At 62.7% G+C, this 24,196-nt stretch overlaps 1 protein-coding gene across 2 annotated transcripts in view; it reads left to right on the plus strand.

Moving 5' to 3' along the window:
• The window catches only part of PLOD3 (procollagen-lysine,2-oxoglutarate 5-dioxygenase 3), a 118,722-nt gene that overhangs the window by 73,989 nt on the left and 20,537 nt on the right, over positions 1-24,196 (plus strand). Inside the window, exons 9-13 of one of the 2 annotated variants that reach the window (XM_090129369.1) lie at positions 3,669-3,791; positions 9,929-10,050; positions 16,244-16,366; positions 20,570-20,695; positions 21,702-21,843. In XM_090129369.1, the coding sequence (XP_089985495.1) occupies positions 3,669-3,791; positions 9,929-10,050; positions 16,244-16,366; positions 20,570-20,695; positions 21,702-21,843 (636 nt within the window). The remainder of the gene's footprint in view (positions 1-3,668; positions 3,792-9,928; positions 10,051-16,243; positions 16,367-20,569; positions 20,696-21,701; positions 21,844-24,196) is intronic. The other variant, XM_090129370.1, reaches the window with a different exon arrangement.

Genomic DNA, 24,196 nt, shown 5'->3' on the forward strand with positions numbered 1-24,196 from the left:
CCATAGATGCGTGTGTGCCCCATAGATGTGTGTGCCCCATAGATGCGTGTGTGCCCCATAGATGTCTGTGCCCCATAGATGTGTGTGTGCCCCATAGATGTGTGTGCCCCATATCTGTCTGTGCCCCATAGATGTGTGTGTGCCCCATAGATGTGTGTGCCCCATAGATGTGTGTGTGCCCCATAGATGCGTGTGTGCCCCATAGATGCGTGTGTGCCCCATAGATGTCTGTGTGCCCCATATCTGTGCCCCATAGCTGTGTGTGTGCCCCATAGATGTGTGTGCCCCATAGATGTGTGTGTGCCCCATAGATGTCTGTGCCCCATAGCTGTGTGTGTGCCCCATAGCTGTGTGTGTGCCCCATAGATCTGTGTGTGCCCCATAGATGCGTGTGTGCCCCATAGATGTGTGTGTGCCCCATAGATGCGTGTGTGCCCCATAGATGTCTGTGTGCCCCATATCTGTGCCCCATAGCTGTGTGTGTGCCCCATAGATGTGTGTGCCCCATAGATGTGTGTGTGCCCCATAGATGTGTGTGTGCCCCATAGATATCTGTGACCCATAGATGTGTGTGTGCCCCATAGATGTCTGTGCCCCATAGATGTGTGTGTGCCCCATAGATGTGTGTGTGCCCCATAGATGTGTGTGCCCCATAGATGTCTGTGCCCCATAGATGTGTGGGGTGAGACCCATAGATGTGTGTGCCCCATAGATGCGTGTGCCCCATAGATGTGTGTGTGCCCCATAGATGTGTGTGCCCCATAGATGTGTGTGCCCCATAGATGTGTGTGTGCCCCATAGATGTCTGTGCCCCATAGATGTGTGGGGTGCGACCCATAGATGTGTGTGCCCCATAGATGCGTGTGCCCCATAGATGTCTGTGCCCCATAGATGTGTGGGGTGAGACCCATAGATGTGTGTGCCCCATAGATGCGTGTGCCCCATAGATGTGTGTGCCCCATAGATGTGTGTGTGCCCCATAGATGTGTGTGCCCCATAGATGTGTGCCCCATAGATGCGTGTGCCCCATAGATGTGTGTGCCCCATAGATGCGTGTGCCCCATAGATGCGTGTGCCCCATAGATGTGTGCCCCATAGATGCGTGTGTGCCCCATAGATGTGTGTGCTCCATAGATGCGTGTGTGCCCCATAGATGTCTGTGTGCCCCATATCTGTGCCCCATAGATGTCTGTGTGCCCCATAGATGTGTGTGCCCCATAGATTTGTGGGGTGGGACACAGAGATGTGTGTGTGCCCCATAGATGTGTGTGTGCCCCATAGATATCTGTGACCCATAGATGTGTGTGTGCCCCACAGATGTGTGTGTGCCCCATAGATATCTGTGCCCCATAGATGTGTGTGTGCCCCATAGATGTGTGTGCCCCATAGATGTGTGTGTGCCCCATAGATGTGTGTGCCCCATAGATGCGTGTGTGCCCCATAGATGTGTGTGTGCCCCACATATGTGTGTGTGCCCCATAGATGTGTGTGCCCCATAGCTGTCTGTGCCCCATAGATGCGTGTGTGCCCCATAGATGTGTGTGCCCCATAGATGCGTGTGTGCCCCATAAATGTGTGTGTGCCCCATAGATATCTGTGACCCATAGATGTGTGTGTGCCCCATAGATGTCTGTGCCCCATAGATGTGTGTGTGCCCCATAGATGTGTGTGTGCCCCACAGATGTGTGTGTGCCCCATAGATGTGTGTGCCCCATAGATGTGTGTGCCCCATAGATGTGTGTGCCCCATAGATGTGTGTGTGCCCCATAGATATCTGTGACCCATAGATGTGTGTGTGCCCCATAGATGTGTGTGCCCCATAGATGCGTGTGCCCCATAGATGTGTGCCCCATAGATGCGTGTGTGCCCCATAGATGTGTGTGCTCCATAGATGCGTGTGTGCCCCATAGATGTCTGTGTGCCCCATATCTGTGCCCCATAGATGTCTGTGTGCCCCATAGATGTGTGTGCCCCATAGATTTGTGGGGTGGGACACAGAGATGTGTGTGTGCCCCATAGATGTGTGTGTGCCCCATAGATATCTGTGACCCATAGATGTGTGTGTGCCCCACAGATGTGTGTGTGCCCCATAGATATCTGTGCCCCATAGATGTGTGTGTGCCCCATAGATGTGTGTGCCCCATAGATGTGTGTGTGCCCCATAGATGTGTGTGCCCCATAGATGCGTGTGTGCCCCATAGATGTGTGTGTGCCCCACATATGTGTGTGTGCCCCATAGATGTGTGTGCCCCATAGCTGTCTGTGCCCCATAGATGCGTGTGTGCCCCATAGATGTGTGTGCCCCATAGATGCGTGTGTGCCCCATAAATGTGTGTGTGCCCCATAGATATCTGTGACCCATAGATGTGTGTGTGCCCCATAGATGTCTGTGCCCCATAGATGTGTGTGTGCCCCATAGATGTGTGTGCCCCATAGATGTGTGTGTGCCCCATAGATGTGTGTGTGCCCCACAGATGTGTGTGTGCCCCATAGATGTGTGTGCCCCATAGATGTGTGTGCCCCATAGATGTGTGTGTGCCCCATAGATATCTGTGACCCATAGATGTGTGTGTGCCCCATAGATGTGTGTGCCCCATAGATGCGTGTGCCCCATAGATGTGTGCCCCATAGATGCGTGTGTGCCCCATAGATGTCTGTGTGCCCCATATCTGTGCCCCATAGATGTCTGTGTGCCCCATAGATGTGTGTGCCCCATAGATTTGTGGGGTGGGACACAGAGATGTGTGTGTGCCCCATAGATGTGTGTGTGCCCCATAGATGCGTGTGTGCCCCATAGCTGTGTGTGTGCCCCATAGATGTGTGTGCCCCATAGATGTGTGTGTGCCCCATAGATGTGTGTGTGCCCCATAGATATCTGTGACCCATAGATTTGTGTGTGCCCCATAGATGTGTGTGCCCCATAGATGCGTGTGTGCCCCATAGATGTGTGTGTGCCCCATAGATGCGTGTGTGCCCCATAGATGTGTGTGTGCCCCATAGATGTGTGTGCCCCATAGCTGTGTGTGTGCCCCATAGATCTGTGTGTGCCCCATAGATGCGTGTGTGCCCCATAGATGTGTGTGTGCCCCATAGATGCGTGTGTGCCCCATAGATGTGTGTGTGCCCCATAGATGCGTGTGTGCCCCATAGATGTCTGTGTGCCCCATATCTGTGCCCCATAGATGTGTGTGTGCCCCATAGATGTGTGTGTGCCCCATAGCTGTGTGTGTGCCCCATAGATCTGTGTGTGCCCCATAGATGCGTGTGTGCCCCATAGATGTGTGTGTGCCCCATAGATGCGTGTGTGCCCCATAGATGTGTGTGTGCCCCATAGATGCGTGTGTGCCCCATAGATGTCTGTGTGCCCCATATCTGTGCCCCATAGATGTGTGTGTGCCCCATAGATGTGTGTGTGCCCCATAGATGTCTGTGCCCCATAGCTGTGTGTGTGCCCCATAGATGTGTGTGTGCCCCATAGATGTGTGTGCCCCATAGATGCGTGTGTGCCCCATAGCTGTGTGTGTGCCCCATAGATGTGTGTGTGCCCCATAGATGTCTGTGCCCCATAGATGTGTGTGTGCCCCATTGCTGTCTGTGCCCCATGGATTCCCGCCCCACCTCTGGGCCGTTTGCGCCGTGCTGACGTCGCCCCCTGGCGGCTCCCGCAGGCGGTGCGGGCGGTGCTGGCGGTGTTCGTGGAGCAGCCGACGCCGTTCCTGGATTTGTTCTGGCGGCGCCTCCTCAGCTTGGAGCTGCCGGCCGGGGAGCTGCGGCTCTTCGTGCACAACCGCGTCAGTGCCCCACATCCGGCCCCACATCCGGCCCCACATCCGGCCCCACATCCGGCCCCGCATCCGGCTTCACATCTTGCCCCACATCCGGCCCCACATCCGGCCCCGCATCCTGCCCCGCATCCGGCCCCGCATCCGGCCCCGCATCCGGCCCCACATCCGGCCCCACATCCGGCTTCACATCTTGCCCCACATCCGGCCCCGCATCCTGCCCCACATCCGGCCCCACATCCGGCCCCGCATCCGGCCCCCGATCCGGCCCCACATCCGGCCCTACATCCTGCCCCACATCCGGCCCCACATCCGGCCCCGCATCCTGCCCCACATCCGGCCCCACATCCGGCCCCGCATCCGGCCCCCGATCCGGCCCCACATCCCGCCCCACATCCGGCCCCACATCCCGCCCCACATCCCGCCCCACATCCGGCCCCACATCCGGCTCCACATCCTGCCCCACATCCGGCCCCACGTCCGGCCCCACGTCCGGCCCCACATCCTGCCCCACATCCGGCCCCATAGCTGACCCATAGCGGGACCCATAGTGTGACCCACAGCCTGACCCATAGCGTGACCCATAGCGTGACCCATAGCTGACCCATAGCGTGACCTATAGCCTGACCCATAGCCTGCCCCATAGCGTGACCCATAGCTGACCCATAGTGTGACCCATAGCGTGACCCATAGCCTGCCCCATAGCGTGACCCATAGTCTGACCCATATCCTGACCCATAGCATGACCCAGAGCCTGCCCCATAGCGTGACCCATAGTGTGACCCATAGCGTGACCCATAGCCTGACCCATAGCGTGACTGCCCCATAGTGTGACCCATAGCGTGACCCACAGCCTGACCCATAGCGGGACCCACAGCGTGACCCATATCCTTACCCATAGCGTGACCCATAGCTGCCCCATAGCGTGACGCATAGCCTGCCCCATAGCCTGCCCCACAGCCTGCCCCATAGCGTGACCCATAGCTGACCCATAGCGAGACCCATAGCGGGACCCATAGCGTGACCCATGGCGTGACCCATAGCGAGACCCATAGCTGACCCATAGCGTGACCCTTAGCGGGACCCATAGCTGACCCATAGTGTGACCCATAGCGTGACCCATAGCGTGACCCATAGCGTGACCCATAGACCGCCCCATAGCCTGCCCCATAGCGTGACCCATACCCTGCCCCATAGCCTGCCCCATAGCGTGACCCATAGCGTGACCCATAGCCTGACCCACAGACTGACCCATAGCGTGACCCACACCCTGCCCCATAGCGTGACCCACACCCTTCCCCACAGTGTGACCCATAGTGTGACCCATAGCCTGACCCATAGCCTGACCCATAGCATGATTGCCCCATAGCGTGACCCACAGCCTGACCCATAGCGTGACCCATAGCCTGACCCATAGCCTGACCCATAGCGTGACCCATAGCCTGACCCATAGCGTGACCCATAGCCTGACCCATAGCCTCACCCATAGCGTGACCCATAGCGTGACCCATAGCGTGACCCATAGCATGACCTATAGCATGACCCATAGCATGACCCATAGCATGACCCATAGGCTGACCCATAGTGTGACCCATAGCGTGACCCATAGCCTGACCCATAGCTGACCCATAGCGTGACCCATGGCCTGACCCATAGTGTGACCCATAGCGTGACCCATAGCATGACCTATAGCCTGACCCATAGCGTGACTGCCCCATAGCGTGACCCATAGCAGGACCCATAGCGGGACCCATAGCGTGACCCATAGCAGGACCCATAGTGTGACCCATAGCGTGACCCATAGCCTGACCCATAGCCTGACCCACAGCCTGACCCATAGCGTGACCCATAGCCTGACCCATAGCCTGACCCACAGCCTGACCCATAGCCTGACCCACAGCCTGCCCCATAGCGTGACCCATAGCTGACCCATAGTGTGACCCATAGCGTGACCCATAGCGTGACCCATAGACCGCCCCATAGCCTGCCCCACATCCTGCCCCATAGCGTGACCCATAGCCTGACCCACAGCCTGCCCCATAGCGTGACCCATAGCTGACCCATAGTGTGACCCATAGCGTGACCCATAGCCTGCCCCACATCCTGCCCCATTGCGTGACCCATAGCCTGACCCACAGACTGACCCATAGCGTGACCCACAGCCTGCCCCATAGCCTGCCCCATAGCCTAACCCACAGTCTGCCCCACTGCTGCCCCACATCCTGCCCCATATCCTGCCCCACTGCTGCCCCACAGCCTGCCCCACACCCTGCCCCACAGCTTGACCCATAACGTGTCCCACATCCTGCCCCACTGCCGCCCCACAGCCTGACCCACTGCTGCCCCATAGCCCCCCCATAGCCGCCTTATAGCCCCCCATAGCAACCCCACCCCCACCCCACACCCACCCCATAGCCGCACATGGCCACCCTATAGCCACCCCACCCCCACCCCACACCCACCCCATAGCCCCCATAGCCCCCCCCCACCCCGCAGCCCCCCATAGCCCCCCACCCCCACCCCATAGCCACTCCACACCCACCCCATAGCCCCCCCCCACCCCACCCCCACCCCATAGCCCGCCATAGCCCCCCACCCCATAGCCACCCCACACCCACCCCATAGCCAACCTATAGCCACCCCCACCCCATAGCCCCCCATAGCCGTCCTATAGCCACCCCATAGCCCCAGTAGCCACCCTATAGCCACCCCACACCCCACCCCCACCCCACAGCCCCCCCCCACCCCACACCCACCCCATAGCCCCCCATAGCTGCCCCATAGCCACCCCATAGCCAGCCCACACCCCACAGCCCCCCCACCCCCACCCCATAGCCACCCAATAGCCCCCCCACACCCCATAGCCACCCCACACCCCACCCCCACCCCATAGCCCCCCCACACCCCATAGCCACCCTACACCCCATAGCCCCCCATAGCCACCCCATAGCCCCCCCATCCCATAGCCCCCCACAGCCCCCCCACACCCCATAGCCCCCCATAGCCACCCCATAGCCACCCCACACCCACCCCATAGCTGCCCCATAGCCCCCCCACACCCCACAGCCGCCCATAGCCACCCCATAGCCCCCCCACACCCCATAGCCACCCCACACCCACCCCATAGCCAACCCGCCACCCCATAGGCGCCCCATAGCCCCCCACACCCACCCCATAGCCCCCAATAGCCACCCCATAGCCCCCCATAGCCCACCCCACAGCCACCCCATAGCCCCCCATAGCCACCCCCACCCCATAGCCCCCCCCACCCCACACCCACCCCATAGCCGCCCCTTAGGCCCCCACAGCCCCCCATAGCCACCCTCATAGCCACCCCATAGCCCCCCCCCACCCCACACCCACCCCATAGCTGCCCCACAGCCGCCCCATAGCCACCCCACCTCCACCCCATAGCCACCCCACAGCCACCCCATAGCCCCCCCCCACCCCACACCCACCCCATAGCCGCCCCACAGCCACCCCATAGCCACCCTATAGCCACCCCACACCCACCCCATAGCCACCCCACACCCCATAGCCCCCCATAGCCACCCTATAGCCCTCCCCCACCCCAAACACTCCCCACCCCCACCCCATAGCCACCCCATAGCCCCCCATAGCCCCCCGTAGCCCCCCGTAGCCACCCCATAGCCCCCCATAGCCACCCCACACCCCATAGCCACCCCATAGCCCCCCACCCCCACCCCAAACCCCCCCCCCACCCCACAGCCGCCCCCCCCCCCGCAGGAGCCGCACCACGAGGTGCACGTGGCCGCCGTGTGGCCCCACACCTCATAGCCACCCCACAGCCACCCCACACCCACCCCATAGCCAACCTGCCACCCCATAGATGCCCCATAGTCCCCCACACCCACCCCATAGCCCCCAATAGCCACCCCATAGCCGCCCCCCATCCCACAGCCACCCCACCCCCACCCCATAGCCACCCCACCCCCACCCCATAGCCCCCCATGGCCACCCCATAGCCCCCCTACACCCCATAGCCACCCCATAGCCACCCCATAGCCCCCCCCCACCCGCCCCACAGCCCCCCATAGCCACCCCACCCCCACCCCACCCCCCACCCCATAGCCGCCCCACCCCCACCCTATAGCCACCCCACCCCACCCCCACCCCACCCCCACCCCATAGCCCCCCATAGCCACCCATAGCCACCCTATAGCCACCCCATAGCCCCCCCCCACCCGCCCCACAGACCCCCATAGCCACCCCACCCCCACCCCATAGCCACCCCACACCCACCCCACAACCACCCCATAGCCCCCCACACCCACCCTATAGCCACCCCACCCCCACCCCATAGCCACCCCATAGCCCCCCCACACCCCACCCCCACCCCATAGCCACCCCATAGCCCCCAACCACCCCATAACCCCCATAGCCACCCCATAGCCACCCCATAGCCCCCCCCCACCCCACAGCCGCCCCACAGCCGCCCCCCCCCCGCAGGAGCCGCACCATGAGGCGCACGTGGCCGCCGTGTGGCCCCACACCCCATAGCCACCCCATAGCCGCCCCACACCCCATAGCCCCCCCACACCTCATAGCCACGCCATAGCCACCCCACACCCACCCCATAGCCAACCCGCCACCCCATAGGTGCCCCATAGCCGCCCCACACCCACCCCATAGCCCCCCCCCACCCCACAGCCACCCCACAGCCACCCCATAGCCACCCCACACCCACCCCCACCCTATAGCCACCCCATAGCCCCCCCCCACCCCACCCCCACCCCATAGCCACCCATAGCCACCCTATAGCCACCCCATAGCCCCCCATAGCCGCCCCATAGCCACCCCAACCCGCCCCCCACCCTATAGCCACCCCATAGCCCCCCCCCACCCCACACCCACCCCACCCCCACCCCATAGCCGCCCCACACCCACCCTATAGCCACCCCACCCCCACCCCATAGCCACCCCATAGCCCCCCCACACCCCATAGCCACCCCACACCCCACCCCCACCCCATAGCCCCCCACCCCCACCCCACAACCACCCCATAGCCCCCTATAGCCACCCTATAACCACCCCACCCCCACCCCATAGCCCCCCATGGCCACCCCATAGCCACCCCATAGCCACCCCATAGCCCCCCATAGCCCCTCCCCACCCCACAGCCACCCCACACCCACCCCACACCCACCCCATAGCCCCCCCCCACCCGCCCCACAGACCCCCATAGCCACCCCACCCCCACCCCACCCCCACCCCATAGCCCCCCATAGCCCCCCACCCCCACCCCATAGCCCCTCATAGCCCCCCATAGCCACCCTATAGCCATCCCATAGCCCCCCCCCACCCGCCCCACAGCCCCCCATAGCCACCCCACGCCCACCCCACCCCCACCCCATAGCCCCCCATGGCCACCCTATAGCCACCCCACCCCCACCCCATAGCCACCCCATAGTCACCCACACCCCACAGCCACCCCACACCCACCCCATAGCCCCCCACAGCCCCCCATAGCCACCCCATAGCCCCCCCACACCCCATAGCCACCCCACAACCACCCCGTAGCCCCCATAGCCACCCCATAGCCCCCCCCCACCCCACCCCCACCCCATAGCCACCCCATAGCCCCCCCCCACCCCCCCCCCACCCCACAGCCGCCCCACAGCCGCCCCCCCCCCCCGCAGGAGCCGCACCACGAGGCGCACGTGGCCGCCGTGTGGCCGCACACCCCATAGCCACCCCATAGCCACCCCACACCCACCCCATAGCCGCCCCATAGCCACCCATAGCCACCCTATAGCCACCCCATAGCCCCCCCCCACCCGCCCCACAGACCCCCATAGCCACCCCACCCCCACCCCACCCCCACCCCATAGCCACCCTATAGCCCCCCATAGCCACCCCACACCCACCCCATAGCCCCCCCACACCCCAGCCCCACCACATAGGCCCCCATAGCCACCCTAAAGCCACCCCACAGCCACCCCATAGCCACCCTCATAGCCACCCCACACCCACCCCATAGCCCCCCCCACCCGCCCCACAGACCCCCATAGCCACCCATAGCCACCCTATAGCCACTCCACCCCCACCCCACCCCCACCCCATAGCCACCCCATAGCCCCCCCCCACCCCACAGCCGCCCCACAGCCGCCCCCCCCCCCCCGCAGGAGCCGCACCACGAGGCGCACGTGGCCGCCGCGTGGCCGCAGCTGCAGCGCCGCTTCGCCGCCGTCAAACTGGTGGGGCCCGAGGAAAACATGGCGCAGGGGGCGGCCAGGGACATGGCGCTGTGAGTGGGGCGGGGTCAGGGGTCAGGGGTCAGGGGTCACGGGGTCACGGGGTCAGGGGGTGGGGTTATGGGGGAATAATGGGGTTATGGGGGGAATATGGGGTCAGGGGGGTCATGGGGGGCCTTGGGGGGAATATGGGGTCAGGGGGGGTCAGGGGGGTTATGGGGGGTTATGGGGGGTTATGGGGTCAAGGGGGGTCATGGGGTCAAGGGGTCATGGGGTCAGGGGTCACGGGGTCACGGGTTGGGGTTATGGGGGAATAATGGGGTAATGGGGGGAATATGGGGTTGGGGGGGGGTCATGCGGGGTCATGGGGGGTCATGGGGGGTTATGGGGTCATGGGGTCAGGGGTCACGGGGTCACGGGGTCACGGGGTGGGGTTATGGGGGAATAATGGGGATATGGGGGGAATATGGGGTCATGGGGGGTCGGTGGTGTTATGGGGGGTTATGGGGTCGGGGTGGTCACGGGGTCAAGGGTCACGGGGTCACGGGGACACGGGGTCACGGGGTCACGGGGTGGGGTTATGAGGGAATAATGGGGTTATGGGGGGAATATGGGGTCGGGGGGGTCAGGGGGGTCATGGGGGGTTATGGGGGGTCATGGGGTCAAGGGGGGTCATGGGGTCAGGGGTCACGGGGTCACGGGGTCAGGGGGTGGGGTTATGGGGGAATAATGCGGATATGGGGGAAAATGGGGTTGGGGGGGGTCATGCGGGGTCATGGGGGGTCATGGGGGGTTATGGGGTCATGGGGTCAGGGGTCACGGGGTCAGGGGTCACGTGGTCAGGGGTCGCGGGGTCAGGGGGTGGGGTTATGGGGGAGTAATGGGGTTATGGTGGGAATATGGGGTCGTGGGGGCCATGGGGGGTCGGGGGGGTTATGGGGGGTTATGAGGTCAGGGGGGTCAGGGGTCACGGGGTCAGGGGGTCACGGGGTCAGGGGGTGGGGTTATGGGGGAATAATGGGGATATGGGGGAAAATGGGGTTGGGGGGGTCATGCGGGGTCATGGGGAGTCATGGGGGGTTATGGGGGGTTATGGGGTCATGGGGGCGTCATGGGGTCACGGGGTCAGAGGTTCACGGGGTCATGGGGTGGGGTTTTGGGGGGAATATGGGGTAATGGGGGGAATATGGGGTCAGGGGGGTCATGCGGGGTCATGGGGGCTTATGGGGGGTTATGGGGTCAAGGGGATCATGGGGTCACGGGGTCAGGGGGTCAGGGGTCATGGGGTCACGGGGTCAGGGGGTGGGGTTATGGGGAATAATGGGGTAATGGGGGGAATATGGGGTCGGGGGGTCAGGGGGGGTTATGGGGGGTTATGGGGTCGGGGGGTCATGGGGTCATGGGGTCATGGGTCACGGGGTCACGGGGTCACGGGGTCACGGGGTGGGGTTATGGGGGAATAATGGGGATATGGGGGGAATAATGGGGTCAGGGGGGTCAGGGGGGTCATGGGGGGGTTATGGGGGGTTATGGGGTCACGGGGGGTTATGGGGTCAGGGGGTCATGGGGTCAGGGGGTCATGGGGTCAGGGGTCACGGGGTCAGGAGGTCAGGCGGTGGGGTTATGGGGGAATAATGGGGTTATGGGGGGAATATGGGGTCGGGGGGGTCAGAGGGGGTTAGGGGGGGTTATGGGGGCTTATGGGGTCAAGGGGGGTCATGGGGTCACGGGGTCATGGGGTCAGGGGTCACGGGGTCACGGGGTCAGGGGGTGGGGTTATATGGGAGCAATGGGGTTATGGGGGGAATATGGGGTCAGGGGGTTCGGGGGGGTTATGGGAGGTTATGGGGGGTTATGGGGTCGGGGGGGTCACGGGGTCACGGGGTCAAGGGGTCACGGGGTCAGACGGTGGGGTTATGGGGGAATAATGGGGTTATGGCGGTTTATGGGGTCATAGGGGGATTATAGTGTCAGGGGGGGTCAGGGGGGGTTATGGGGGAAAATGGGGTTATGGGGTTTTGGGGTCAGGAGGGGTTATGGGGTTGGGGGGGTCATGGGGTTATGAGGGTTTATGGGGTCATGGGGGGTCATGGGGTTATGGGGTCAAGGAGGTTATGGGGTCATGTGATGTTATGGGGAGTTATGGGGTCAGGGAGTTTGGGGTTATGGGGGAAAATGGGGTAATGGGGGAAGATGGGGTTATGGGGGGAAGATGGGGTCATAGGGGGAATATGGGGTCGGGGGGGTCATGGGGGGTCATGGGGTTATGGGGGTTTATGGGGTCATGGGGGGATTATAGGGGCATGGGGTCATGGGGGTTCATGGGGTCATGGGGTCAGGGGTATAGGGTTATGGGGGAAAATGGGGTTATGGGGTTATGGGGGTTTATGGGGTCATAAGGGGATTCTGGGGTCAGGGGGGGTCAGGGGGGTTATGGGGTCATGGGGGGTTTATGGGGTCGGAGGGGTTATGGGGTCAGGGGGGGTCATGGGGTCATGTGGGGTTATGGGGGAAAATGGGATCATGGGGTCATGGGGGGCTATGGGGTCGGGGGGGTTGGGGTTATGGGGGAAAATGGGGTTATGGGGTTATGGGGGGATTATGGGGTCAGGGGCGGTTATGGGGTCATGGGGGTTCATGGGGTCAGGGGGGGTTATGGGGTCATGTGGGGTTATGGGGGAAAATGGGATCATGGGGTCATGGGGGGATTATAGGGTCATGGGGTCATGGGGTCGGGGGTAGGGTTATGGGGGAAAATGGGGTTATGGGTGGTTATGGGGTCATAGGGGGATTCTGGGGTCAGGGGGGGTCAGTGGGGGTTATGGGGTCATGGGGGGTTTATGGGGTCGGAGGGGTTATGGGGTTATGGGGGGATTATGGGGTCAGGGGGGTTATGGGGTCATGGGGGTTCATGGAGTCAGGGAGGGTTATTGGGGGTTATGGGGTCAGGGGGGTCATGGGGTTATGGGGGAAAATGGCGTCATAGGGGGATTATAGGGTCATGGGGTCATGGGGGTCAGGGGGGGTCATGGGGTTATGGGGGTTTATGGGGTCATGGGGGGATTATAGGGTCATGGGGTCATGGGGTCGGGGGTAGGGTTATGGGGGAAAATGGGGTTATGAGGGTTTATGGGGTCATAGGGGGATTCTGGGGCCAGGGGGGGTCAGGGGGGTTATGGGGTCATGGGGGGTTTATGGGGTCGGAGGGGTTATGGGGTTATGGGGGGATTATGGGGTCAGGGGGGGGTCATGGGGTCATGGGGGGTCATGGGGTCAGGGGGGGTTATGGGGTCATGTGGGGTTATGGGGGAAAATGGGATCATGGGGTCATGGGGGGTTATGGGGTCGGGGAGTTGGGGTTATGGGGGAAAATGGGGTTATAGGGTTTTGGGGTCAGGAGGGGTTACGGGGTCAGGGGGTTATGGGGGGTTATGGGGTCATGGGGGTTTTATGGGGTCAGGGGGAGTTATGGGGTCATGGGAGGTCATGGGGTCATGGGGTCGGGGGTAGGGTTATGGGGGAAAATGGGGTTATGGGGTTATGGGGGGTTATGGGGTCATAGGAGGATTCTGGGGTCAGGGGGGGTCGGGGGGGGTTATGGGGTCATGGGGGGTTTATGGGGTCGGAGGGGTTATGGGGTTATGGGGGGATTATGGGGTCAGGGGGGGTTATGGGGTCATGGGGGGTTTATGGGGTCAGAGGGGTTATGGGGTTATGGGGGGATCATGGGGTCATGGGGGGTTATGGGGTCGGGGAGTTGGGGTTATGGGGGAAAATGGGGTTATAGGGTTTTGGGGTCAGGAGGGGTTACGGGGTCAGGGGGTTATGGGGGGTTATGGGGTCATGGGGGGTTATGGGGTCATGGGGTCATGGGGGGTCATGGGGTCATGGGGTCGGGGGTAGGGTTATGGGGGAAAATGGGGTTATGGGGTTATGGGGGTTTATGGGGTCATAGGGGGATTATGGGATAGGGGGGTTTATGGGGTCATGTGGGGTCATGTGGGGTTATGGGGTTTGGGGAGGTTATGGGGGGTTATGGGGTCAGGGGGTTATGTTATGGGGGAAAATGGGGTTATGGGGTTTTGGGGTCAGGAGGGGTTATGGGGTCATGGAGGGTTATGGGGGGAAAATGGGATCATGGGGTCATGTGGGGTTATGGGGGGTTATGGGGTCGGGAGGGTTATGGGGTCATAGGGGGATTATGGGGTCGGGGCGGTTATGGGGTCATGTGGGGTCAGGGGGGTCATGGAGGGTTATGGGGTCAGGGGGGTCATGAGGTCATGGGGTCATGGGGTTGTGGGGTCAGGGTTATGCGGGGACTATGGGGTCATGGGGGGTTATGGGGTCATGGGGGGTTATGGGGTCATGGAAAGTTATGGGAGAGATATGGGGTCGTGGGGGGTCATGGGGGGTAATGAGGGATTATGGGGTCATGGAGGGTTATGTGGGGTCATGGAGAATTATGGGATGCTGTTTATGGGATGGTGTTTGTAGGATGCCGTGTTTATGGGATGCCGTGTTTATGGGATGCTGTTTATGGGATGTTTATGGGATGCTGTGTTTATGAGCTGTTTATGGGATGTTTATGGGATGTTTATGGGATGTCTGTGGGTCGTTTATGGGATGCTGTTTATGGGATGTTTGTGGGATGTTTATGGGCTGTCTATGGGATGTTTATGGGATGTCTATGGGATGTTTATGGGCTGTCTATGGGATGTTTATGGGATGTCTATGGGATGTTTATGGGATGTTTATGGGATGTTTATGGGATGTTTATGGGATGTTAATGGGATGTTTATGGGATGTTAATGGGATGTTTATGGGATGTTTATGGGCCATTTATGGGATGTTTATGGGATGTTTATGGGATGTTAATGGGATGTTTATGGGATGTTAATGGGATGTTTATGGGATGTTTATGGGCCATTTATGGGATGTTTATGGGATGTTTATGGGATGTTTATGGGATGTTAATGGGATGTTTATGGGATGTTTATGGGATGTTTATGGGATGTTTATGGGATGTTTATGGGATGTTTATGGGATGCTGTGTTTATGGGATGTTTGTGGGCTGTTTGTGGGATGTTTATGGGATGCTGTTTATGGGATGTTTATGGGATGTCTATGGGCTGTCTATGGGATGTTTATGGGCTGTCTATGGGATGTTTATGGGCTGTCTATGGGATGTTTATGGGCTGTCTATGGGATGTTTATGGGATGTCTATGGCATGTTTATGGGATGCTGTTTATGGGATGTCTGTGGCTGTTTATGGGCTGTTTATGGGCTGTTTATGAGCTGTTTATAGGCTGTCTGTGGGCTGTTCATGGGTTATTTATGGGATGTCTATGAGCTCTTTATGGGTTATCTATGGGCTGTTTATGGGATGTCTATGGGATGCTGTTTATGGGCTGTTTATGGGATGTCTATGTGTTATCTATGGGCTGTTTATGGGATGTCTGTGGGATGTCTATGGGATGCTGTTTATGGGCTGTTTATGGGATGCTGTTTATGGGATGTCTGTGGGCTGTTCATGGGTTATTTATGGGATGTCTATGAGCTCTTCATGGGTTATCTATGGGCTGTTTATGGGCTGTTTATGGGCTGTCTATGGGATGCTGTTTATGGGATGTCTGTGGGATGTCTATGTGCTATCTATGGGCTGTTTATGGGCTGTTTATGGGATGTCTGTGGGTTATCTATGGGATGTCTGTGGGCTGTTTATGGGTTATTTATGTGTTATCTATGGGCTGTTTATGGGATGTCTGTGGGATGTTTATGGGATGCTGTTTATGGGCTGTTTATGGGCTGTCTGCGGGTTATCTATGGGCTGTTTATGGGATGTCTATGTGTTATCTATGGGCTGTTTATGGGATGTCTATGTGTTATCTATGGGCTGTTTATGGGTTATTTATGTGTTATCTATGGGCTGTTTATGGGATGTCTATGTGTTATCTATGGGCTGTTTATGGGATGTCTATGTGTTATCTATGGGCTGTTTATGGGCTGTTTATGGGTTATCTATGGGCCGTGTGTTATCTATGGGCTGTTTATGGGCTGCCTGCGGGTTATCTATGGGCCATGTGTTATCTATGGGCTGTTTATGGGTTATCTATGGGCCGTGTGTTTTCCATGGGCTGTTTATGGGCTGTTTATGGGTTATCTATGGGCTGTTTATGGGATGTCTGTGGGCTGTTTATGGGCTGTTTATGGGTTATCTATGGGCCGTGTGTTTTCCATGGGCTCAGCGGCTGCTGGCGCCGCAGGTCGCTGTGCCGGCAGGAGGCGCTGTGCTCGCATTACTTCAGCCTGGACGCCGACGCGGCGCTGAGCAACGAGGGAACCCTGCTGGCGCTGCTCAGCCAGAACCGGTGGGACAGAACGCAGCCACAACCCGAACCCCAGCCCGAACCCGAACCCCAGCCCGAACCCCAGCCCGAACCCCAGCCCGAACCCCAGCCCGAACCACAACCAGAACCCCAGCCCGAACCACAACCAGAACCACAACCCGAACCCCAGCCCGAACCCCAGCCCGAACCACAACCAGAACCACAACCAGAACCACAACCCCAGCCCGAACCCCAACCAGAACCACAACCAGAACCACAACCCCAAACCCAGCCCGAACCCCAGCCCGAACCCCAGCCCGAACCCCAGCCCGAACCACAACCAGAACCACAACCAGAACCACAACCAGAACCACAACCCGAACCACAACCCAGAACCACAACCCAAACCACAACCAGAACCACAACCAGAACCACAACCCCAACCACAACCCGAACCCCAGCCCGAACCCCAGCCCGAACCACAACCCAAACCACAACCAGAACCACAACCAGAACCACAACCCGAACCCCAGCCCGAACCCCAGCCCGAACCACAACCAGAACCACAACCAGAACCACAACCAGAACCACAACCAGAACCACAACCCCAGCCCGAACCCCAACCAGAACCACAACCAGAACCACAACCCCAAACCCAGCCCGAACCCCAGCCCGAACCCCAGCCCGAACCCCAGCCCGAACCACAACCAGAACCACAACCAGAACCACAACCCGAACCCCAGCCCGAACCCCAGCCCGAACCCCAACCACAACCCCAACCCGAACCACAACCCCAACCTGAACCCCAACCCAGAACCTGAACCCAAACCCAGAACCACAACCCCAACCCAAACCCAGAACCACAACCCCAACCTGAACCCCAACCAGAACCTGAACCTGAACCCAAACCCAGAACCTGAACCCCAACCAGAACCAGAACCACAACCTGAACCCAAACCCAGAACCTGAACCCCAACCCGAACCCAAACCCAGAACCACAACTGCAACCAGAACCCAAACCCCAACCTGAACCCCAACCCGAACCAGAACCTGAACCCAGACCCAGAACCCAGACCCCAACCCGAACCACAACCACAACCTGAACCCAAACCCAGAACCTGAACCCAAACCCAGAACCACAACCCCAACCCCAACCTGAACCCCAACCCGAACCAGAACCTGAACCCAAACCCAGAACCACAACCCCAACCTGAACCCCAACCAGAACCTGAACCTGAACCCAAACCCAGAACCTGAACCCCAACCAGAACCAGAACCACAACCTGAACCCAAACCAGAACCTGAACCCCAACCTGAACCCAAACCCAGAACCACAACTGCAACCAGAACCCAAACCCCAACCTGAACCCCAACCCTAACCAGAACCTGAACCCAGACCCAGAACCCAGACCCCAACACGAACCAGAACCTGAACCCAAACCCAGAACCACAACCCCAACCCGAACCACAACCACAACCTGAACCCAAACCCAGAACCACAACCCCAACCCGAACCACAACCCTGACCCCATTGCGCCCCCCTTGACCCCCCCTGACCCCACCCTGACCCCACTGCGCCCCCCTTGACCCCCCCTGACCCCTTTGACCCCACTGCGCCCCCCTGACCCCATCCTGACCCCATCCTGACCCCACCCTGACCCCACTGCGCCCCCCTTGACCCCACCCTGATCCCCCTGACCCCACTGCGCCCCCTCTGACCCCACCCTGACCCCCCTGACCCCACTGCGCCCCCCCGACCCCATCCTGACCCCCCCAACCCCCTCTGACCCTATCCTGACCCCACCCTGACCCGCCTGACCCCACTGCGCCCCCCTTGACACCATCCTGACCCCATCCTGACCCCACCCTCACCCCCCCGACCCCACTGCACCCCCCCAACCCCCCCAACCCCCCGTGACCCCATCCTGACCCCACCCTGACCCCCCCAACCCCACTGCGCCCCCCTGACCCCCCCTGACCCCTTTGACCCCACTGCGCCCCCCCTGACCCCATCCTGACCCCCCCAATCCCCTCTGACCCCATCCTGACCCCACCCTGACCCCACTGTGCCCCCCTTGACCCCCCCTGACCCCTTTGACACCACTGCGCCCCCCCTGACCCCATCCTGACCCCCCCAACCCCCCCCAACCCCCTCTGACCCCATCCTGACCCCATCCTGACCCCCGTGACCCCACTGCGCCCCCCCTGACCCCACCCATGACCCCCCCTGACCCCACTGCGCCCACCCTGATCGCATCCTGACCCCCCCGACCCCACTGCGCCCCCCTTGACCCCCCCTGACCCCTTTGACCCCACTCCGTCCCCCCTGACCCCATCCTGACCCCATCCTGATCCCCCCAACCCCACTGCGCCCCCCCTGACCCCATCCTGACCCCCCCAACCCCCTCTGACCCCATCCTGACCCCACCCTGACCCCACTGTGCCCCCCTTGACCCCCCCTGACCCCTTTGACACCACTGCGCCCCCCCTGACCCCACCCTGACCCCCCTGATCCCACTGCGCCCCCCTTGACACCATCCTGACCCCCCCCGACCCCACTGCGCCCCCCCTGACCCCACCCATGACCCCCCCTGACCCTACTGCGCCCCCCTGACCCCATCCTGACCCCCCCTGACCCCACTGCGCCCCCCCTGACCCCATCCTGACCCCCCCAACCCCCCCAACCCGCTCTGACCCCATCCTGACCCCACCCTCAGCCCCCCCAACCCTACTGCGCCCCCCTTGACCCCACCCTGACCCCATCCTGACCCCACCCTGACCCCCCCTGCCCCCACTGCGCCCCCCTTGACCCCCCCCTGACCCCTTTGACCCCACTGCGCACCCCCTGACCCCATCCTGATCCCCCCAACCCCCCCCAACCCGCTCTGACCCCACCCTGACCCCCCCTCACCCCCCCCAACCCCACTGCGCCCCCCCTGACCCCATCCTGACCCCCCAACCCCCCCTGCGCCCCCCCTGACCCCATCCTGACCCCATCCTGACCCCCCCTGACCCCCCTGACCCCCCCTTGACCCCACCCTGACCCCCCCTGACCCCACTGCGCCCCGCCTGACCCCACCCTGACCCCATCCTGACCCCACCCTGACCCCACTGCGCCCCCCCTGACCCCATCCTGACCCTCCCAACCCCCCCCAACCCCCCCTGACCCTATCCTGAACCCATCCTGACCCCCGCGACCCCACTGCACCCCCCCGACCTCACCCTGACCCCCCGACCCCACTGCGCCCCCCTTGACCCCACCCTGACCTCTGATCCCATCCTGACCCCACCCTGATCCCCCCTGACCCCCCCAACCCCCTCTGACCCCATCCTGACCCCATCCTGACCCCACCCTGACCCCCCCCAACCCCACTCCGCCCCCCCTGACCCCACCCTGACCCCCCATGACCCCATTGCGCCCCCTGTGACCCCACCCTGACCCCCCCCGACCCCCCTGCGCCACCCCTGACCCCATTCTGACGCCCCCTGACCCCCCTTGACCCCACTGCACCCCCCCTGACCCCCCCTGACCCCCCCAACCCCCCCAACCCGCTCTGACCCCATCCTGACCCCACCCTGACCCCCCCCAACCCTACTGCGCCCCCCTTGACCCCACCCTGACCCCCCTGACGCCCCCGACCCCACTGTGCCCCCCCTGACCCCATCCTGACCCCCCCAACCCCCTCTGACCCCATCCTGACCCCACCCTGACCCCACTGTGCCCCCCTTGACCCCCCCTGACCCCTTTGACACCATTGCGCCCCCTCTGACCCCATCCTGACCCCCCCAACCCCCCCCAACCCCCTCTAACCCCATCCTGAACCCATCCTGACCCCCGCGACCCCACTGCGCCCCCCCTGACCCCACCCTGACCCCCCCAACCCCCTCTGACCCCATCCTGACCCCATCCTGACCGCACCCTGACCCCCCTGACCCCATTGCACCCCCCTTGACCCCATCCTGACCCCACCCTGACCCCCCCCAACCCCACTGCGCCCCCCCTGACCCCATCCTGACCCCCCCTACCCCCCCCAACCCGCTCTGACCCCATCCTGACCCCACCCTGACCCCCCCCTGACCCCCCTGACCCCCCTGCGCACCCCCAGACCCCATCCTGACCCCCCCAACCCCCTCTGACCCCATCCTGAACCCCCAACCCCCCTGACCCCCCTGACCCCCCCCTGACCCCCCCCCTGACCCCCCTGACCCCCCTGCGCCCCCCCTGACCCCATTGTGCCCCCCCAGCCCGGTTCTGGCCCCCCTGCTGTCCCGGCCCGGGAAGCTGTGGTCCAACTTTTGGGGCGCCCTGGGCCCCGATGGTTTCTACGCTCGCTCCGAGGATTACGTGGACATCGTGCAGGGCCGCCGCAGGTCAGGTGACCCCCCAACTCATTTGCATAACGACCGCCCCCTCATTTGCATAGCAACAACACCCGCACCCATAGGCTGCGCCGTTGCAGGCCCCGCCCCCTTCTCGTAGCCCCGCCCACTGCAGCGCTCCTCATCGCCACGCCCACCTGCTTAGACCACGCCCCCGTCGGTTAGCCCCACCCCCTTATTGAAGCCACGCCCCCCAGGTCAAGCCCCTGGTCAAACCACGCCCCCTTGGTTAGGCCACGCCCAGTTGGTTAAGCCACGCCCCTTTATTTACATTGCAATCTGGCCAAGCCTGTGAGCCACGCCCCTTTCCAATAAGCCACGCCCCTTTTCTTGGGCCACACCCACACCCCCAATCAGAAGCCGCGCCTCACCCAGCCAATGGCAGCGGAATGTGGGCGTGGCCTAAAAGAGCCAAGGGGGCGGGGCCGGCATGCGGTGGGCGTGGCCAAGCGGAGGTAAGGCAAGAAATGGGCGTGGCCTATGAGCGCTTTGGGGCGTGGCCAGCGATTGGGGGCGTGGCCAAATTGAGGCGGCCTATCAGGGGGCGTGAGCAGCACCGATTGACGTGAGGGGGTGGGATCAATGCGATCGGGGGGCGTGGCCAGGGGAGGGGCTATATGGTGAAACGGGCGTGGCCTGTGGCTGGTGGGCGTGGCCTGGGGGTGCGCAATGGGGCGGAGCCGCCTTGTTGGGGGCGTGGCTAATTGCAATGAACACTGAAGGGGCGTGGCCAGCTGTGATTGACACGCGGGGGCAGCATCAGTGGAGGAGGGGGGTGCGGCCGGTGGGTGGGGCTACGGGGGAGAAGTGGGCGTGGTTTGCACGCAATGGGCGTGGCTTGTGGGCGTAGCCACCGACTGGGGGGCGTGGCCATACGCAACGCCGGCTATGGATGGGGGGAGTGCGGTGGGCGTGGCCTAAGCCAAGAGGCGTGGCTTGCGACAAGGGGGGGAGGGGAAGTGGGCGTGGCCTAAGCGGCCCCATTGCGTTGCTGCAGGGGCGTTTGGAACGTGCCGTACGTCAGCCACGCCTACCTGCTGGGGGGGGCGGTGCTGCGGGGGCCGCTGGGGGGGCAGCGGCTGTTCGACCAGGAGGACACCGACCCCGACATGGCGTGGTGCCGGGCGGCCAGGGAAAGGGTCAGACCTCCCCCCACCCCCCCCCACTCCGTGACCCCCCCGCCAGACCGATAATGGACCCCCCCCCCCCCCCTCACAACGTGGACCCCCCCCCCCAAAGCCTTCGACCCCACCCCCACCCCCCTTCTGTATCCCAGTGGGTCCCTTCTGCCCCCCCCCATAACATAACCCCCCCCCCCCAAAGCCTTCGACCCCCCTCCACCCCCCTTCTGTATCCCAGTGGGTCCCTTCTGTCCCCCCCCCAAAGTGGCCCCCCCCAAACGTGACCCCCCCCAAAGCCTTCGACCCCCCCCCCAATACTTTTCTATATTCCTTCTGCCCCCCCCCCAACATGACCCCCCCCAAAGCCTTCGACCCCCCTCACATCCCCCCCCCACGAACGTGCCCCCCCCTAACATGACCCCCCCCCCAAAGCCTTCGACCCCCCCCCCACCTCCTTTCTGTATCCCAGTGGGTCCCTTCTGCCCCCCCCCCCCCCAAACGTGACCCCCCCCCAAAGCCTTCGACCCCCCCCACCCCCCTTCTGTGGATCCCTTCCGCCCCCCCGCCAAAGTGGCCCCCCCCAAACGTGACCCCCCCCAAAGCCTTCGACCCCCCCCCACCTTTGTATATTCCATGGGATCCCCTCTGCCCCCCCCCACTCCGTGACCCCCCCGCCAGACCGATAATGGACCCCTCCCCCCCAAACGTTACCCCCCCCAAAGCCTTTGACCCCCCCCCCCCACCCCCTTTCTGTATCCCAGTGGATCCCTTCTGCCCCCCCCATAACATACCCCCCCCCCCAAAGTCTTCCATCCCCCTCCTGTCCCCCCCCCACCCCAACATGACCCCCCCCCCAAAGCCTTTGACCCCCCCTGCCCCCCACCCCCCTTCTGTATCCCAGTGGGTCCCTTCTGCCCCCCCCCAACGTGCCCCCCCCTCAAAACCTTCCACCCCCCTCCCAGCCCCCCCTCGAATGTGGCCCCCCCCCAACATGACCCCCCCCCAAAGCATTTGACCCCCCCCATCCCCCCCTCCCCCCTCCCCTCCCCCCTCCCCTCCCTCCCCCCACGTCTGGATCTGGATGCATTTTACAGGGGGGGGGGTCCCAGCTTGTGCCCCCCCCCCCCAAAAAAAATACGTAGGGCACATTCCTACACGTCACCAACCAGGAGTGCCCCCCCAGCACCCCAATATCCCCCAATCTGCCCCCCAGCACCCAAATGTGCCCCCCCAGCACCCCAAATACCCCCCCAGCACCCCAATATCCCCCGATGTGCCCCCCAGCACCGCAAATCCCCCCCCCAGCACCCCAATATCCCCTATTGTGCCCCCCCAGTCCCCCCCCCAGCACCCAATGACCCCCATTGTGCCCCCCACCACCCCAAATTCCCCCCCCAGCACCCCAATATCCCACAGTTGTGCCCCCCAGCACCCCAGTGTGCCCCCCAGCATCCCAAATCCCCCCCCAGCACCCCAATATCCCACAATGTGCCCCCCCAGTCCCCCCCCCTGCACCCCATTGTGCCCCCCCAGCACCCAATGACCCCCATTGTGCCCCCCACCACCCCAAATCCCCCCCAGCACCCCAGTATCCCATAATGTGCCCCCCCAGTCCCCCCCCCAGCACCCAATGGCCCCCATTGTGCCCCCCACCACCCCAAATTCCCCCCCCAGCACCCCAATATCCCACAATGTGCCCCCCCAGTCCCCCCCCAGCACCCCATTGTGCCCACCCAGCACCCAATGACCCCCAATCTGCCCCCCCAGCACCCCAATATCCACCATTGTAGCCCCCCCAGCACCCCAGTATCCCACAACGTGCCCCCCCAGTCCCCCCCCCAGCACCCCAAATCCCCCCCCCAGCACCCCAGTATCCCATAATGTGCCCCCCCAGCCCCCCCCAGCACCCCAAATTCCCCCCCAGCACCCCAATATCCCCTATTGTGCCCCCCCAGTCCCCCCCCCAGCACCCAATGACCCCCATTGTGCCCCCCAGCACCCCTAATTCCCCCCCCCAGCACCCCAATATCCCACAATGTGCCCCCCCAGCCCCCCCCCAGCACCCCATTGTGCCCCCCCCAGCCCCCCCCACACCCCCCCCATCACCCCAACACCCCCCAATAACCCCTCCCATCCCCCCCCCCCCTCCCCTCCCTGCCCCCACGTCTGGATCTGGATGCATTTTACAGGAGGGGGGGGTCTCACCCTGTGCCCCCCCCCCAAAAAAAACCCTACTTAGGGCACATTCCTACACGTCCCCAACCAGGAGTGCCCCCCCAGCACCCCAATATCCCCCAATCTGCCCCCCCAGCCCCCCCCAGCACCCCAAATTCCCCCCCAGCACCCCAATATCCCACAATGTGCCCCCCCA

The sequence above is a fragment of the Phasianus colchicus genome, chromosome 36 (genome assembly GCF_987193195.1).
Source record: "Phasianus colchicus chromosome 36, bPhaCol1.hap1.1, whole genome shotgun sequence".
Taxonomy (NCBI): Eukaryota; Metazoa; Chordata; class Aves; order Galliformes; family Phasianidae; genus Phasianus; species Phasianus colchicus.